This window comes from Lygodium microphyllum, chromosome 29 (genome assembly GCF_053477565.2).
Source record: "Lygodium microphyllum isolate KBCC chromosome 29, Lygodium_microphyllum_v1.1.10, whole genome shotgun sequence".
NCBI classification, from domain to species: domain Eukaryota; kingdom Viridiplantae; phylum Streptophyta; class Polypodiopsida; order Schizaeales; family Lygodiaceae; genus Lygodium; species Lygodium microphyllum.
This window is the reverse complement of record NC_141163.1, coordinates 62,451,608-62,471,360: the sequence shown is the minus strand read 5'-3', so window position 1 is coordinate 62,471,360 and position 19,753 is coordinate 62,451,608. Positions and strand designations below refer to the sequence as shown.

Here is a 19,753-nt window from a genome sequence, read left to right as displayed (position 1 = left end):
ATTTCTCTCTCCTACAGGCTGTCCTGCCCGCGTTTTCAGTCTCTCAACTGCTGCCTACGTTTTTAATCTTTCTCTCTCCTGCAGGATATCCTGCTTGCGTGTTCAGTCTTTCTCTCTCCTACAGGCTGTCCTGCCTGCGTTTTTAGTCTTTCTCTCACCTATTGCCTACATTTTTAGTATTTCTCTCTCCTGCACACTGCGTTTTTAGTCTTTCTCTCTCCTCACCTGCATTTTTCTACTAGTTGCAACCTCTTATTGCTGGTTGCATCCTCCTCCCACAGGCAGCTCACTTCCAGCAGCTCACTTCCAGCCCTTCCACTACCTCCCACCCCTCGAGGCGGACATTGCGGTTCGTGCTTCACACTGCCCTCACACCCCTTGAGACAGATATTGCGGTTCGTGGTTTATGGTGGCTGACCTCTTCCTTCTTCAACAAGGCACATTGGTACCCATGGCTCCTTTACCAACAAATGTCCAGACTACATACTAGGTGCTCCTACTGTGGCATCACCAGACACACCACCGATGCTTGCCAACTTCGACCTTTGCTCCCCACCCCCCCAGAGTATATGCGTCTTCCACCAGGCACTCCTTGTGCCACCTCTCCTTTCTGGGCCACAGAGATCGTTCTACATCGGCTATTAGAGTACTATGCTCAAGGCAATAAGACGCATCCGATGCGCACTAAGTCCTTTCGAGCACATGAAGGATCGATTGACACTACGACCTCCTAGAGATCGTCACAATGCCAGTGGCAGTCTTCTCCCACTTATCTTCAGGTAAAGTGGCTTCCACGACCTACGGCTCTGCAATCCGCTCCATCGAGAGATAGTGATTGTTTGATACCGTCTCCTCGTCGGTTTGCTCCTTCGAGAGATAGTGGCTGCTCGACTCCTTCCTCTCCTTCGGCTACCCAATCCGTTCTACTAAGAGACCGCGACTGTTGCCCACCTCTTGCTCATTCTGAGCCCCACCCTTCCCCACCCTCAACTACTCAAGTTCGAGAGGCTACCTCTTGGAGCTCTTTGGCACCCCAGATACCTTCTTCGGCATGACCCATGGCACTTCCTTCGTCATTAGACATTTCGGAGTCCATGATCCATGAGTTTTTGGATTCCCTATCTACTTCAGAGAGGGATGTTATTTCTTTTCCCTCAAAGGGAGCATCTACTTCTTCTACAACTTCAACGGAGGCCCCTCCACCTCCCACCTCAGAGGGAGAACCTACTCCACATGAAGTTCTTCACCCATCCTCTATTTTCTTGGGGTGGCTATGTTCGACCAATCATCTCTTCTACTGATACCCACGATCTTCAACTACCACCTAGATCGGGACCTCGGAGGTTCGGCCGCGACTTGGTAACAAGGCCTTCATATTTCATTTAGCATGGATGCACGGAGCTAGTGGCTTCTCTCCCGAGGTTCTGTTTCGGGTTCTCCAGTTCACTCTGTCTACTGGTCTTTACTACAGGTTCCCTTTGCGGTGGAAATCTTGGATCTTAGGTATCCTCTACATCTTCTTGCCTTGGTCACTTGGTTAGCATGGAGCCACCTCCCGAGATCGAGTACGGGCATATCCTTGTGGTTCTCGACACCACACAAAGTCCGACATTCCTCCTATGCATTGCATGTTTTCATCATCTTTGTACTAGGGTGCTTGGGCAAGTGAACAATTTCCCCACGAGGGACACTGTCCAAGTGACACCTATTGCATGAGCATTCTTCAGCATGTAGCATTGCATCTCCACCTCACTCTTCTCTTGTTCCCCTTTTTGGGCGTGAGAGGGGGTGTTGAGAAACCCTTCACCCTTCACCTGCAGCTTGCGTTTTTGCGTTTTTGCATTTTGCGTTTAGGGTTTGCAGCCCCAAAAAGGGGCGCCATCCTAGACTGATTGTGTCTATTTATAGGCCACTCTCTCATTCATTCCTCATGGTTGATTCATTCAGTCCGTCACCTCTTCTCTCCAACCTCTCCACTACCCTCACACCCCTTCAAGAGGACATTGCGGTTTGTGGTTCGTGGCTGTCTTCATCATCTTCCTTATGCTACGGCACTCTTATTCCCTTGTATCACATTCACTCCATGATTCAGAACTTCATCCTTCCATTCATCAGAATTTCTTCTCTCTTCTCTTCTCTTCTCCATGTTTGCCGAGTTCAATCTGTGTTCCTCCCCGCAAATCCTACTGTCTCGTTGGTACGTCATCTTTTGACACGCCTCCCCTGCCCGCCAAGCACACCCCCCTGCTGTCAAGCCCCTGCACTACTCCCGCCTCCCTCGCCCCATCCTGATCCTATCCTACACCTGCCACCCCGTGGCGTTCAGCGCCGTCCTCCACCGCCAAAAATCAGCACAGTTGCCCCTCCTGGCCATCACACCCCACCTACCACACGTCCTCTCCTTGTTTCCAAGCTGCCCCTCGATCTCCCTCAATCACCCCCCCCCCCCCCAATAGCACAGTAGCTTGATCGTTAGATCCTCAACAAGGACGCGCAATGGAAACCTCTGGACAGACGCCGGTGCATTCAGCAAGTGCCCCAAGTCAAACACCTTGCATATCATCCTCTCTGAGGAACAGCTCATAGCCATCCATGCCACAGAGCTGGAACTAAAAGAAACAGCAATCTTTGGTCAGGTTGTAGGGCACTCCCCATCCAGGGCCCAGCTTCGAGATTGACTTCACTCCACGCTATGCATTGGCACAGCGCAAATCGCGGAGGCAGTTCTCATGGGTCAAGGGATCTTCATGGGTCGACTCGCCTCTGCAGACACAGCCTGTGAACTAGTGGATAGCTCACCTTATGCCTCCACGAAGGGGGTCATCTATATGGTTCCCTGGTATAGTGGCTTCACATTGGAGAAATTCGCGCTCCACAACAGGTTTCTTAGACACCCAATCACCCTACTACTCCCCAAACTGGCGGTAGAGTATTGTCAATTAGTGGAGGACGTTGGACGGCTCTTTGGCATGGTCATGCCTGCCTCCTTCGCAGATGCAGTGACAGCCGTTGGAGTCTCAATGGTACGGGTGGCTGTGAAAGATACAAAAAACATACCAAAGTTTCTAGAGATTCAGGCAGGCAGACACTCCTTTAGACAACAGGTTATTGTGACTAGGCAGCCAGGGCAGTGCTTGCAATGCCATGACTTTGGGCATCAGGCAACAGATCGCACGCGCTTCGGAGCCAAGACAGCTCCACCAACAAGCCCGCAGGTGGATACTAACGGTTTCACATGGATCCCAGCAACGACAAAGAGGGAGACAGCAGGGGGGGCCTCAGTCAAACCCTCAAACTCAGCCACAACAGCAGAGAGCAAGAGAACGGGAGACATACCCCTAGCAGAGCACCTCGCGCATCCCCCAGCTCGTCCCACACAGCAGGATCACAGACCTCCACCTCCACCACCTATGGAGGCGTCACAAGCTACCCCACACCCACCTCCTCCTCATGGATCCCCACCCCCCCCCCCCGATGACCCTATCCCACAACCTCCCCCTTCTAGGGCCACCCGCCCCGCCCCCCACACCCACCTCCTACCTCCGACTACCCCACCATCCCTCGATCTGCCTCTTCCCCACCATCTCCCCCGCCGATCAACCCCCTCTGATCCTCACCCAGTACATGTGACCTCCCCCCTTCCCGCAAGGGGTGACGAGCCTCATACGCCTATATCTTCTCCTCACCAGCAGCCTAGCCCCCCCCTCCCCACATAGCCACTAGCTCATCTGACCCAGCCGCCCACCACACTTTCCCTAGGTAGACACAACTGCTTCCACAAGAGTTCTTGCGCAATGGTCCGTGGTCTTACTTGAGAGTTGCGGGGCGCAGAGAGTTTCCACTACCTTTGGAGATGGGGATCTTCATGGTCCGCAAGTCAAGGAGCGGCAAGGTCCATTTACTAGCACCACTGGATGGACCAAACTATGCTTTCTTCCTTCAGACCTCTCATTCAGGAGACTAGACGATGACACAGATAGAGGAGGTGAAGGACCAGGTTGCAGACCACATCTCCCAATGGATGGGAAGTCTTCCTCCTCGCAGTAGAAGCATGTGATGCCTTGCAAGACCCAGCTTTTCACAGGAGGGAGAGGTCGCTAGACTTCTCTTGGGGATACAGGCGGCTGGTCGGAGCTCTCCTGGAATGGCTGGACTGGTTTTATGTGGGAGAGTGGGGGTTCTCTCAAGGAGGCCAAGTAGGGCAGTTGGCTGGCACCACCTTGTCTGATCACTGCCCGGTTCTCCTCACTCTTGATGCTCCAACTTCAGCCCTTGACACGCGATCCTGTCGGATCCCTAACTCAATCTATATGAGGAAGGAGATGAGGAGGCAGATTGAGCAGCTTTGGAATAGGGATTGGGACAGGAGGGACCAGATCGCAGAAGAGGTTGCAGAGGTCTTAACCAAGTCAAGCAGGATTTGCCAGGAGGCAACCCCACAGGCCAAGCAGTAGAGTTGGGAGAAGAAGAGAGCACTCTGGTGAGACCTAGCAGCCATGTAGAGACTACTCCAGGAGGCACGAGGGGATCCCACTCTCCACACGCAAGAGGTGCGCGCATGGACAGCCCTCGCTGATCTTGAGGACAGGCGCTCGGAGTTTTCCTTCCATACCTCAGCAGCCTTTTAGGCGCGAAAGGGGGACAAGATGTACTCGGAGTTTTTTCAAGTGAATCAGCCTCACACCTCAAGAGATCAAATTCACAGCCTCCGTGATCAGTATGGGAGGATTCACTCTAGCCCAGATGAAGTAATAGAGATTGCCATGGACTACTATAGACACCTTTTTCAGCAAGAGGCAATATCAGCCAGGGGACAATGTGTAGACAACAGGCTTGGGACTGCATTCCGTCCCTCGTCACAGAGGAGATGGGATGTTCCCTTCTAGACCCCTTTACATAGAAGGGATTAGCGAAGGCTTTCCATGCACAAGATGGGCAAAAAATACCCGAGAGAGGATGTCTTTCGAAGGCCTTTTTCACTACCTACTGGGAGGTGGTGAAGGACCCCCTACTGCTAACCTTTCAGGAGATTTTCAGCTCAGGATGAATGCCAAGGAGTCTATCGATAGGTCTCATTAGTCTCCTCCCCAAAGGGGGAGACCGGTTGGAGCTATCCGAATGGAGACCGATCACCTTGTTGTTAGTGGCCTATATGGCACTAGCTAAGATGATCAATAGGCAACTCCGCCCCGTGCTTCCAAACATCACTCGTGACACACAGACAGGTTTTGTCTAGGATAGAAGCATCCTTGACAATGTTTTCACCTTCTTTGAGAGGTGACCGAATGGGCCCAGCACAGTGGTCAGGGATTGGTTGTATTACTCTTGGACTTCGAGAAGGCCTATGACAGAGTTGACTAGGACTTCTTAGAGGGCACCATGGTGAGATTGGGCTTCCCCAAGGCATGGATCTGAGGGGTTTCTGCACTTTACAGATCGGCCACTACCAAGGTTCTCATAGGTGGCAAGAGGGGGAAGGGGTTTCAGCTGGAGAGATCTATCCGGCAAGGTTGTCCTCTTGCTCGTATCTATTCTTACTCTTTGCAAAGGCGATGTCCTACTTCCTCCGATCATGTGAGCCGGCTACTTGGCCTCCGACTTTTGATGAGGGAGGAGACGGAGCTGCTAGATATAGAGTATGCAGATGATACTGCCCTTTATATAGAGGATGATGAGATGATGCTAGAGAGAGTGAGAGTAGCTCTGGAGGTGTTTTGCACTGCAGCTCGAGCGAAAATCAACTGGCGAAAGTCGATTGATTTTCTTACAGACCCAGACTCTAGTACGAAGTGGGGCGTCCACTTGGGTTTCAGATGGGTGTGCAAGGGACAGACCGTCCAATACCTAGGGTTCTGAGTGGGACTCCACATCACTCCTGCCCAGCAGTTTCTTCCAATTCTCGATTCTATCAAGCGGATAGCTGACCTACTGGAGTAGTGTCCGCCTTTCCTTAGCGGGCCGAGCCCTGGTGGTTAACCAAGTCCTCCTAGCGACGGCTTGGTACATTGCCTCGTGTTGGTGCTTCTCCTCGTCTTGTGTGGTTCAGCTTTACAGCCTAGTGCGGAATTTTCTCTTGGCCGACTTAGACAATTCCAGGGATTCTTCAGCCAAGGTGGTGTGGGCGACCATCATCCAGCATCGGTCCAAGGGAGGGCTTGGGATCATAGACCCAGAGTTCCAAAGCCTTGCCCTTTTGGGCAAGCTAGTAGTCCGTGGGCTCACACCAGGATGGCAAACCTGGAAGGTCCTTTTGCAGGAGGGTCTCCAGGAGTGCAGATCAAGGCTTGGTGGTAGTTGGAGGTCGTCCTTGAGATGGATCTTCACAACTGCCCAAATCACGCCACCTAGATCTTCCTTCCTCCGCAGCCTACTTAATGTGTGTGGCAAGGCCTCCGCAAGGTCTTAATTCACAGGTCCCCCAGGATGCAAGGAGGAGATAGACCACCAGCTGGTGGTCTGAAACCCCCACATCAGAGATCGGGACGGGATATAGACTAGCGAGTGCCCCCACATCCAGTGGGCTGGATGGGAGGCTAGTCCTACTCGTACTATCATGACATAGCGGGAGGTGCACAAGATGGTGGATCAGGAGGTGTTGCAGCGGGTATCAAGTTGTCAATGAAGAGCTAAGGTGAGGAGAAGGGAGATTGACTCAGCGATCCCTCAGGAGTGGCTTAACCCCCCGATGAGAGAGCCGGTGGAGCCTGGTGAGGTGTGGGCCGCTAGATTCTCACCGGCAACAGGTATCCCCCTACAAGTGACAGGTAGAGTGGGCGGCGCCTCCTACAGGATTTTCTTCACCGTGCAGGATGGGGGGCGTTTGGTCCTTGACAGAGGGCAGTAGGATGAGAAGATTGTTGTCCTTCCTTGGAGAGGATTCGTGTGGTTCTCCAAGGGAAGACATGGCATCTAGACCCTTATGTGCACTGGGAGGAGTTCCAGGAGTGGCGCCTCTGGATATGGGAGTGCAGGCCACTTGATGAGCTGGAGTGGGACCCTAGAGAGTGGTTATGGCTGGCCAATGCGGTCGCCAAGAAGCCACTAAGATACTCCAAAGGTTCTTGGAGTACAAAGCCAGGATTGGTAGACATGTACTGATGCAGGAGGACATGGATTGGGCGCCTTCGCGTATCAGATACTGAGCGTAGCACAGCATCACGGATGCCTTCCGTCAGACTTTCTCGCATTGCCTTTGGGACAGCTGGAGGCTAAGGAGGGTGTCGCATTTCCTTTGGCTTTTGGCACATGGAGGTCTGGTGGTTGGGAGTTGGCTGGCCTAGATGCAATTGGATGGAGGGTGTAAGTGCTGCCCACAGCAGCACTTGGAAATCCCAAAGCACTGCCTTTGGTCTTGCGAGGCGGCATAGCTCGTGTGGAGAGGTGCCTGCCATATTCTCCGTCATGTGGCACCCAGCCTTGGTTGTATCTCGTGGGGGGCCTTTCGCTGGCAGGCAATCAGCCAAGGCCATCACCTTCAGTATGCGGCCGGGATGCAGGACACGATTTTCATCAAAGGTTGGGTCTTGCGCAATGGTCGGCTTGGAGGCTTTACCCAGCCACCAAGTACTGGAGCCCACAACAAACCACTCAGAGGTATAGGAGATCGTAGGGAGTCTTACAGGATGGCACATCTAGAAGACACGTTGTCGGGAGGTTTTTGGCGGGGAGTGCCTTTCAGTACAGGCGACTTTGGTAGAGCTTTGGACTTCCATCGTCCACTCCCTCTGTGGCCGATGCAACCAAGTGCAAGGCGAGTCTCGGGCTCATCAGAAGCTCCATTTTCACTTTCTGCGCACCTGGGGCTGCCAGGACCTGTTCTTCATGATGCAGGCAGGTAGCCCCAGATGGCGATACATGCCCCCTCCATGGCTTCTTGCCCCCATGCCCCCCTAGACCGCCTTGAGAGGCTTGTATACATGATGTATTTGTGATTTGCATCAGCTCCAGCTAGTCTCTTGAGCATGAGAACTCCCTTGTAATCAGCATTCTGAGAAATATATTTAGCCACATTTTACTTGCAAAAAAAAGAAACCTAACCCTTCCAGAACTCGTTTGACTGGATGACTGGAGCTTACAGTCTCCATTTTAAAAACAACTTACATTAGCAGGACAGTTATGAGCACAACCCATCTAATCTTGGCAGAAAATCCTGCTTTCCCTTTACATGAAGCACTATGAATGAAATTGTGTTTCATGAGCAACTTTTATCAAGGACTAACTTCCTGCTAGAGTTCACTGTCTACAGTTTCTGGTCTCCTTCACTATTTGTATGTATTATTGTTAAAAAACAGGAAACACATTTAAAAAGGAAATCTCAAACACAGGGGACAATCTATCCACTTGAAATCAATAAATAATGTGGATTCGACAACTAAGAAAGCCTGCAAGGAGACAGTGCCAGACAAGCTAGGGCAAGGAGCAGCAGTCAGCTTCCTGGATTCAGGATAACAACACAGTTGATTATTGCATGCTTCATTTTTCTTTCAATTGAACATCGATATTTGAATTGGTGAACCAGCCATCATATCACACATTGGAACCCAGTCTTCCATAAGCATATTTGAGTGCCAATTAACCCACCAGTTATCATAGCCTACATTAACTTACCAAGCATGAAATTTGTTAGGTTCCTTCATAGCCCCTGCACCTCAGCAGAAAACTCTGCTCTCTTTGCATGAGCAGTTTGAATGAAACCATGTGTCATGACTCATGAGCCACCTTTATCCAAGATTAACTTCCTAAATTTTCAATTTGTACAGTTTGAATAAAAAGGACAAAAATTGAAACCTGAAAACCAGGGGACAATAATCTGTCCACCTGAAGTCAACAGAATGGTGTGGAGGAGTCAACTGAGATCCTTTTCTTGGAAACTTGACATGTAATCTTGCCTTTCGACTGAAGTGATCAGGTTCTAAATCGCGTTCTAGCTCGTGGATGCTTCTTCCCACAGAATACCTAAAGGAAAAATTTGATATATTATTCATAACTACCTTTTCTAGCATGATGCTGCTAACCTTATTAGATATATAAGGTTACTTTAAGAAATTAAACATTCTTATCACCTTTTCTCTGATTACATGTCATTAAGCCAAATTGTATGCTTTTCATTTTTCATTTGGGAATGCTAACTTGATAACTGACCTTTTTCACATTTGAAGACCTCTAACAGGACACACAGCATTCAATAGTGGAATGCTTTGAGAATAAATGATCAAAAGAAACTGCATTCGTTTTTCCAAAAAAGGTGTGCCAGTAATACCATCAACAACTGAGAAATGTTGTATGTAAATTGGAGGTGAAAAGCACTGAAACTTAAAAGCCATTTGCTGTGCACAGAATACATGTAATTGTGTGAAATGTGGCAAGAGGCAAATGTGGGAAAGGCACAACACAAGGCTCAAACTTGGATGCAAGTACATGTGGAAGTTCATGCCAGACAACATCCCTAAAATCCACTGCCCAGCAGCAACCACCACCTCCCTGTCCAGCAGTCGCCGCCCCCTGTACTATCTGTGCAGCACCTCCGACAGCTCCACCGCCAGTTCTAGATGCCCTGTTCGCCTGCCTGCCCCTGTTTGCCAACCTACCGCCAACTCGTCCAGCTCATCAGGCCGCCGCCTACCAACTCGGGCAGTCTCACCTGCAGTTCTGGCATCCACGCGGCTCATCTTCGGCTCGTCTCAGATGTGACTTGTATATTTTATCATTTTATTCAAGAAATCAGAGCTATAGAAGGGGACTTTTGCAAGAACTATTCATTTCTCTTCCAGAAAGTGCTCTTGGGCGCAAATCGCAGAAATTTATTGGAATTTGGGTCAAAAAATTTGGGCATTTTGCATGAGTGGCAAACATTGGCACATGAACTAAAGATCCAGTCTCAAATTGATTGAAATTTTGCACATTGGACAGTTAAATTTTGGAGCTTTTGCATTTCTCATACTGCTGAGCACTGTTCGTGCATTGTACAAAGTGCTATCTGCTGAAATATGTGGAAATTTCAGCATATTGGATAGTATTGATCAAATGTGACACAGTTTTGTTAATTACAGCTTGGAGTTTGCTGTAATTTCTAGAAATTTGCAGATTTCCAGGTTAATCCAGCTTTGGTTATTGCTCTTGCCCACTTTGTAAGAGTGACATTTATCATGGCCAATCAAGGACAAAGTGATGTATTCACATATGTATCTAAAGAGAATAGATTGGATAGCAATAACTATTCTCTGTGGTCCTTCATGATGAAGAATGTGCTCATTACTAAAAATCTTTGGGAGTATGTTAGTGGTGAAGAAGTCTGTCTTGGAGTTGTGGCTCCTACAACTCCTCCCCAAGGAGGACATGGTCAGATGTTAGCTTCAGCTCAACTACTTCCACAAAGAACAACCCCAAAGAACAGTTGCATAGAAGGCTTGGGACACTCGAGGTGCCCAAGCATTGTCACTTATTACATTGATAGTTAAACAGTCCATAATCCCGCATATACGGTCTGCTACTTCTTCACGAGTAACATGTCTTACACTCGAGCAAATGTTTGCTAGGAAAAATGAGACATGCATTTCTTTCTTGAAAAAAGAGCTTGAAAATGTGAAGATGGATGAAAGTGATGCTATGCAAGATCATCTTAACACATATACGGTCTACTACTTCTTCACGAGTAGCATGGCTTACACTTGAGCAAATGTTTGCTAGAAAAAATGAGGCACGCATTTCTTTCTTAAAAAAAGAGCTTGAAAATGTGAAGATGGACAAAGGTGATGCTATGCAAGATCATCTTAACAAAATTTAAGACTTGCATGAGCAGTTGATGAATGTAGATGAGTATTATTCTAATGCACAAATGATCTCTACTAGTTTGAATTCCTTGCCACCTTCTTATTTGGCCTTTCACACAACATTAAATTTCTCCACATCCACTTACCTTTCTTTAGTTGGTTAGTTTGTTGCTGGAAAAAGAGAAAACAAGGAAGAATAGTGGGGTGGATGTTGTAGCCTCTAAACAAGCTTTTATGGCAAGACAGAAGGGTCAAGGCAGTTAGTCTAGGAATGCTCCATAGAGTTCTAAAAGTTCAAGCACTTCACAAAAGAAGAAGAAGCAAGGGGCACGTAAGCCAAGAAGGGCACATTATTGTGAAAAGCACGTCACTACATCACAGAATGCAGGAAATGCATTGCCAAGGAGAAAAATGAGGAGTTTGGGATGTCTGTTTCCGATGCACCTTCTATTGCTACTACTATAGAGTCCGCATCGTTTGTTGTTGACCATGACTATCGTTTTTACACTTGCAGTTATGATTCTTCTTGGACTAATAGAGCATTCAACTCTACAGAGGATGCTAGCAGTTGGTTCTTTGATAGTGGTCGCTTTTAAGCACGTTACATCACGCAAGGATTTATTTCCCTCTATTATTATAGCTCCTGTTGGCAAATCTATGTAATGTGCCAACAATGCATCTTATCCTGTTAGAGGTGTTGGACAGATTGTCTTGAAAGCCATTGATGACTCTACTCTCCATTTAGAAGATGCATTATATGTGCCAAGGATAAAGAAGAATTTATTGTCAATTTCTTCTTTAGCAAAATGTGGAATGCAAGTCACATTTGATGATCACAAATGCATGGTTAAGGATAAGAAATTATTGACTTTGGTATTGACTAGCACATTATATCATGGATTGTATGAGTTAGATGCTCATTCAATTGATCAATCAATCTATTTGGCATCTACTATTACTCCTGCTATGTCACAAGCAGAGTTATGGCATGCTCGCATGGGGCATGTTAACTATGGCAAATTGATGCTTATGCAACGTACTCAAATATTAGATGGTTTCTCTCTCTTGGAGAGACCTCCTGAGTATATTGTGAGAGATGCATTTTGGGAAAAATGCATTGGTTCCCTTTTCCTCGTGATGTTGCTTTTAAGGCAACGGCTAGGTTGTAGATTCTGCATTCGGATGTATGTCAACCTATACAGACAAGGTCATTGGTGGATGTTATTATTTTATCACCTTCATTGACAACTTTACTCGCTTTTGTTGGGTCTATTCATTGGTGAAAAAGTCAGAAGTGTATAATGCATTTTTTGCTTTTACTGCACTTGTGGAAAATCAATCTAGTTGTCTATAAGATTAAGACTCTCGGTTCAGAATGAGAGGGGAAATACATGTCTTCTTTGCTGAATAATTTTTTGAAGCAAAAAGGCATTGTACATCAGTATACTACTGCATATACTCCACAGCAGAATGGGGTTGCAGAAAGGAAGAATCAGTCACTCAAGAAGATGGCCATATGTATGCTGAAAGCTAAAAACATGCCACATGGTTTTTAGATGGAAGCAATTATATGTGCTTGTCACGTTTTGAATAGATGCCCTACTAAGCAATTGAAAATGTTTCGCATTTTGAGGCTTGAAACAGCAATAAACCTTTTATTGGTCACTTTCGTACTTTTGGGTGTCTTGCATATACTCATATTCCCAAAGTATTGAGAAAGAAGTTAGACAATAAGGCTGCCAAGTGCATATTTGTGGGGTACAACAATGAGAGTAAAGGGTACAGATTGTATGATCCTATTTCCAAGAAAGTTTTTGTTAGTAGGGATGTGATTTTTGATGAAAAATCAGAATTATCTCTGGGTGGTTTTGACACATATCAGGCTGCAAATGATGTGTCTGAAGAGTTGCTGCCTATTTCTTTTGGTGACATAGCTTGACCTTCATTAAATGAACAAAATGTTCAGCCAGTTACTCTACTAAACAATGCAAATTTTGAACCTATGGCTGATCTGAATGTTCAGTAAGATGCTGAACTTGAGGTTCATCAAGGGCATTGTACATAATCAAAAGACTAGACAAATGCCTAGATGGTACTTGCAAACCTTAAAAGACAATCATTTGGATGCTCCTCTTGTTAGTCGTACTAGAAGATAAGTACGTCTACATGATCATGCTAATACAATGGAGTTTGTTATGGAAGCACACACACTTGATGATGAGGAGCCTAATTCTTTTGAGGATGCACAACAGAGTGTGCATTGGGACAGCAATGCAAGCTGAATTTAATCATGAAGAATCAAACATGGGATTTAGTTACATCGCCGGTTGGAAAGAAACCCATTGGTACTAATGGGTCTATTAGCTAAAAAGAAAAGCAAATGGATTCATTGATAAGTACAAAGCCAAGTTTGTGGCAAAAGGCTATGCACAAAAGAAGGGAATTAATTATGAGGAGACATTTACTTCTACATCTCGTACGACCACCATTAGGTGTATGGTTGCTTTGGATGCCCATTATGGTTGGATTGTGCACCAACTTGATATTAAAACTGCATTTTTACATGGGAAACTTCAAGAATAAGTATATGTTCAGTAGCCCATGGGTTTTGCAGTTGAAGGATCCAAACACTTGGTATGCAAGCTGAAAAAGGCTTTATATGTTTTGAAGCAAATTTCGCAAGCTTGGTATGCAAAAATTGATGGCTTTTTACTCGGCCAAGGGTTCATTAACAGCCCATCAGAGTCTACTCTTTATGTGTGCAAAGAGGGGGGACCCTTGCTGGTCATTTGTCTTTATGTGGATAATCTTCTGCTCACAAGGACACATGCTGATTAGATTTCAGCACTAAAGAAAAATTTGTAGCAAGCTTTTGAAATGTCACATTTGGAACCTTTGCATTACTATTTGGGCATTCAGTTTATTCATGATGCTAGAGACATTGGATTGTCACAATCCAGATATATTGATAAACTCCTTGAGAGATTTGGCTTCCAGGATTACAAGCCAGTTACCGCACTGATGGAGACTTGACTCGAGCTGTCTTTACATGATGAGAGTGATTTGTTTGACATTCATACATATGCTTCAACAATTGGATGTCCCATTTATTTATACAACGCAAGGCTAGATATTTAGTTTACAATTTCAGCCCTGAGTAGATATATGCACAGCCCACACATGACACATTGGCAAGCTATGAAGCGTATTTTTCATTACTTGCAAGGTACTAGGACTCTTGGATTGCTTGATACCAAGGGAAAACTACTGCAATTACATGCTTACAGTGATTCAAATTGGGTTGGTGATTTTGATTCACATCACTCTACAAGTGGAAACTGTTTTTTTTCTTGGCTTATCTTGCATTTCTTGGCTTAGCAAGAAACAATCCATTGTCGCCACACCATCTTGTGAAGTTAAATACAAGGTAGCTTTCACTACAGTTGAATGTGTATGGCTGAGACGTTTGTTGGCTGATCTTGATATATCTGTCACGGAGCCTACTCCTTTGTTTACTAACAATCAAAGTGTCATTGTAGTGGCACAGAACCCGATGTTAAAGATACATTATCGCTTTGTCAAAGAAAGGCTACATACAAGAGAGATCATCGTTGTCTAACTACTGTCCTACCAACAACAATAGGGAGACATCTTCACCAAAGCTCTTTCTTGCGACAAATTTGAAGCATTTCGCAATACTTTAAATTTAATCTCCTTTGGTGGATGATCCTTGTATGCTGATCATTTTTCACTCCAGAGGGGGTTTGTTGGGTTTGACTCATGCCTATGCTCACAGAGGAGTGTCGGTGATCCGTAGTAGGACACTGGAACACTTTTTACTCTCCATAAGAGAGGTTTCTTTTCCCAGTCACATTATTCACTATTTGTGTGTTTATGTTACATAGTTCGGTCACTAACCATACTTTACATACTTTCAAATGTGGATGCGCCTTAAGGCACTTACACAACCCTAAGGTCTAAGGGTTGTACTTTGTACTTGACTTACACACTAGTGAATGAATCATATGTCGAGCTGTCTACACTCTCACTCTCTCTACTGTCTACAATGTGTGTTGAGCTGATAGCTACCATCTCCTTCTCGAACATGTCCATGGGCTGTGCCTAAACCTCCTCACTTGAGATATTGCAAATTGTATGTTAGGGCATGCCTTGCAAAGATAAATAAGACAGCCAATAGCCTAGAGCCTAGCTGTAGATTGCAACATCAACCATCTCACTATCATCATGCATGGACCAGCTTCAACCAAGGCTCCATCAAAGTACTCATAGGCTTACAGTCTTGCATGTTGAAGCTATGTAAGAGCTTGTCCACATACTGCGACTGTGACATGATGATACCATGCTGATTTTGGATTAATTGAATCCTCATACGATAGTGTAAGCAGCATATATCTGACATAGCAAAAGCATGTTTCAAATCAGCCTTAAAATCTGCAAGTTTATCCTCTCTAGGTCTGGTGAGCAACATATCATCTACATAGAGAATGATAACCAATAAGTCCCCCCCGGCCCTTCATTCTTGATGTAGAGACTGGGAGTAGTTGGACTATTTTTGAACCCAATGCTGGCCAAAACAGCATCAATTTTTTAGTATCATGCATGAGGAGCCTCTTTTAAACCATAAAGAGCCTTATCCAACTTACAAACCAAGTGCTTTGTCCCTTTCACCACAAATCTTGGAGGCTATGAAACACAGAAATCCTCATGAAGGTCACTATTCAAGAATGATACCTTTATGTCCAACTAATGCACTTTTCAACCATAATGTGCAGCCATAGCAATAACACACCTTACTCTACTCATGCGGGATGTAGGAGCAAATATCTCCTCATAATGTACGCCTTTCTTCTGGGTATAGCCTTTTGCGACCAAACGTGCCTTATACCTATCAATGGTGACATTAGCTTTGTGTTTGAGTTTAAAAACCCATTCAGTGCCAATAGCTTTCTTGGCATGAGGCAACTCAACAAAAACCCAAGTATGGTTAGTGGCAATAGAGTCCAACTCTTCTTGTGTGGCTTGCATCCAATGTGCATCTTGCTGCGCTTCATCAAAAGAAGTAGGCTCATCATCATCCAATAGTGAGCTCATAAACACAAGTTCATCAAAAGGAGGCTCTACGTCTATAGTATCAACCAAATGTGCCCCCTGTGCATCATGTGCTACCTCTCTAGCAACCCTTTTAGTGTGTTGAGGTGAGGGAGTTTTTTTACTACATTTACAGCAGGCCTTTCTTACTCAACTACATGTTCCACTTTGGGGTGCATACCATGATCAATTAATGGCTATTCAGAGGCATGGGGAGCAATAGCAACTTACTGTAATACATCTGTTTGGACATTTACAGCAGGCTCAATAGATCCCAAAGCAAGGTTTGTCATGTGCTCCATCTCAAGCTGTTTGCACAAATAGGCTACACAAGCCTCCTTGCACACCTACAAGAGCAGCACAAAAATAAAGCAAAGCAAAGGCCAAAAGCCTTACAATTTTTTGTATGATGGCAAGGACGAATTTACAACTAAAAAGGCTCCAATATCCACAAATGTCAATGTACAAGGTGTAATTGGCCTCAGTATTGATGAATTTGGGAAGATCTCACAAAAGCCCTAAATTTAGTCATTGAAACTGTGTAATTTGGGCTCGATGTGAAAAGCCCCAATTTTTTGACACAAAATTGGGCAATCTTGGGCCCCAAACACATCCCCAAAATTTTAGTCAAATTCAGGATTTCCAAGCAAACGCCCCAATTTTTTTAGAAAATGTTGCAAAAATCCCCAAGAATTGTGCATGTGGAGAGACTGTGCACAAAAAGGGGCTTGTTTAACTCAAAGGCTGATTAAAATGAAAATATAGTAAGGCGTTGAGACTATAGAATAGCTATATACAAATATAACTTTTGCCTTGTTACCATATAAAGTAGAATGTGCAATCTACATAGGTGACAATTCATGATGACTATAGTAAGGTGTCAAGACTGTAGAATAGATATGTGCAAATAAACTTTTTTGCTTTGTTACTATATAAAATACCACTTTCTAGTGATGCTCTAGAGCTTAACAATGGTAAAATACAACAATCCAAACCTAACCAACCACTCCTAAGCGGTGAAGTTTAATTTTCAATACCCCTTAAAAGTGGTGTTCCACAGTTGCAAGGTGGACTTTAACCACTAAAAATTGATCATATATAATAAAAAGTGGTAGCCTTCCACTAAAAAGTGGTGCACCTAAAAGCGTTACAAAGGACAAAAAAGAGGTTTGAACGACCAAAAAGCGAGTATATAGCATTAAGAAGAGATACCCAATACTCTCTACTGCAGCGGTTATCCATGAGTCACTATTCCTTCATATTGTTGAGTTGGAGGAGCCTTCTTCAGTGGTTGCCTCATCTTCTAAGAGGCCTTAGCTGGTTGATAGTGGAGCTTCTAGTCATATGAATCCACAAGGTGATTTGTTGTAGAATCTATGCCCTTCTGAGGGTTCAATCACTATTAATAACATTGTTTCGGTGCCTATTAGTGGTATTGGCACTTTGCCTTTATTTCCCAACCGCGCTTCAAACTCCCTTTCACAGGCTCTCTATGTTCTGGACTTGGGCTTTCCATTCCTCTCAATTTATGGCCTTACTAGGCTTGGTATCCAAGTTGTCTTCGCCGAGCAAGCCATTTGTATTGAGGATTCTTCTATATGGACTATTATCATGACAGATTGGCAGCAAAGTGGGCTTTACAAGCTCCATTCCCCTTCTTTTATGCAAGGTCCTTTGAGGCACTTGTCTATTGTTGCACTCGTTCCCGCTTGTGCACCATCTTTTCCACAAGTTCCTTCCCATTCCCCCGCCCTCTCCTCTGATGGTTCCCTTGTATCCCCATCCCTTTCGGAGAGGGACAATCTCAGTGATGGGATTGTGGATTTCTTGGCCATTGTAACCAGTCTTCCTTCCATGGATGGGTGGTAATTCCCTAATTACAACTTAGTTATAGCAGTAACATTTATTACAAAACTGAGAAATGCAAATTAACTTACAATCTTGGACAATAGATACCCTATTGGCCCTAAAACTGGCGCCCCTGGAAGAAGAAGCAGGATCCTTCACTAAGTCATCCTTTTTGTTAGACTCTGACCTGGATCCTCCAACTAGGGCCAAGGCCAAGGCATAGATAGGATCATCTTCTTCAGATCACAAGAAGGGCTTGGCAGCCCCTCCTGCTTTCTAGTACAGGTGATGCAATCATCCCTTACGACTCTCTAGTGCCAGAGAGGGGAGTGCGAGATGGTGGTGAGGTGGGATAGGTTAGCCCCATCTATACAAGTATACAGGTGCACAAGTTCTAGAGGGACTTCCTTGATGCATGAGTTGAAGTCTAGCAAGTTCAAATTGTCAAAATGACTAAGTGACCAGAGGTACAATTTGCGAGGGAAAACACAGTGTACAGCAAACATTGAGAGAGAAAAGTAACACAAAAGATGATGAAAGATGAATCATGCTGATAAAGTGAATCTGATACAAGGGTGCCATAGCACAAAGGAAGCCTTGAAGTGTAAGAAGACTGTCGAAGAAGCCTCAGAGTATTCAAACACAGGATGAGGAGGTGTCACCTGAAGCAGGGAGATTGCCGTCGAACGGTGAGGAGCCTCTAAATCTACAAACACAGGGATGAAGAGTGGTACCTACGAGTAGGGAGACAATCGATGAAGCTTCCGTTTGCAAACACAAGCCTGATGAGATGAACACAACCTCTGGGAGTGAAACGCCAACTGTGGAGTGATGTCAGAATGGTAGAAAGCAACTAGGAACCAAACGCAAGGTGCAACTGCCTCTAATGAAGGTGACGCCTACTGGAGGGGCAGCAAAAGACCAATCAACAGCAAGTGATAGCATCTACATGGCTGTTGAGACAAGGCCGCAGCAGTAAATGCCTAATTTTCTTCACTTCTTTGTATCTACAAGCTGTTGAGACAGGGCAACAACAGTAGATGATAGATTTTCTTGAGTTCTTCACGAAGAAAGTTTGAATTTTCTCTCTCCTCAGCATTCTCTCTCATCTCCCAGTCTTTCTACAACCTTGCTTCAAAGATTGCAGCATTGAGATCACCAGAGACTGAGAAACTTCAGATTTCTCTGCAGTAAACCCTAATCTACAGCAAAAATTAGGATTTACCAGCAGCCTCGAGAAGCATGCCACAAATTGGAAGCTCCAAGACTTGGATTCAACAAGGTTGAAGCTGTTTTTAGTCAAAGTCAAGTGGAGGAACCAGTAAATCAATAAATTTGGGGTATTTTCCATCTCTATCAAAGCAGCTGAATGCCAATCAATTGCCCGAATCAAGGGGCAAATCGGACTGAAGACTTGCTAGTCATTTTGGTTCCTTCCGCGAAGCCGCTAACTCTTTGCAATCCTTTGCGCAAATATCCCTTCTTACCACAATAATAACATTGGGTCTTTGACTTCTTCCTGTCACCCTCTCTGAAGTTATAAAGGCCTCACTGAAGCCACCAGATTGCAATGGAAGCCTCCCCTATAACCTCAAAGACGTCTCATGCTCAAGCAACATCGAGGACATCTGTAGAAAACTGATAAGTGTTGATAGCGTCTAAGCCCTCAAAGCATTGGTCACTCCATCAAACTCTGAAGAAAGCTTGTAGAGCACAGTTCCCACAAGATGAGCCTTTGGAAGAACCGACTACATGTGTCAAAGTTGGTCCTGTATCTATGTGACACGATGTAAGAAAGACTAAATTGCAACCTTCGGCTCAAACTTCATCTGTTAGAGCTACCCATAAAGAGTGACAGCATGCATAAGCAAAGGAGCCTCGTACAACATCTAAAGCTTCGCCTAAATCACTAGAGAAGTCTTGTAAGAGGTGACTACCGAAAGGACTTCTTTAGAGATGCAACGAAGAAGAGTAGAATATGCACAAGCATCATCAATATCCCATGTGAGCAGAACTTCTTCATAATT

The 19,753-nt window shown here is 45.3% G+C and overlaps 1 protein-coding gene across 3 annotated transcripts in view; it reads right to left on the bottom strand.

Annotated features, from left to right (window-relative positions):
- LOC148010701 (phosphatidylinositol 4-phosphate 5-kinase 9-like) overlaps window positions 1–19,753 on the bottom strand; it is a 186,820-nt gene that overhangs the window by 117,791 nt on the left and 49,276 nt on the right. For 2 of the 3 annotated variants that reach the window (XM_087671279.1, XM_087671276.1), the window contains exon 3: window positions 8,788–8,955. In XM_087671279.1, coding sequence (XP_087527405.1) covers window positions 8,788–8,955 — 168 coding nt within the window. The remainder of the gene's footprint in view (window positions 1–8,787; window positions 8,956–19,753) is intronic. The other variant, XM_087671278.1, reaches the window with a different exon arrangement.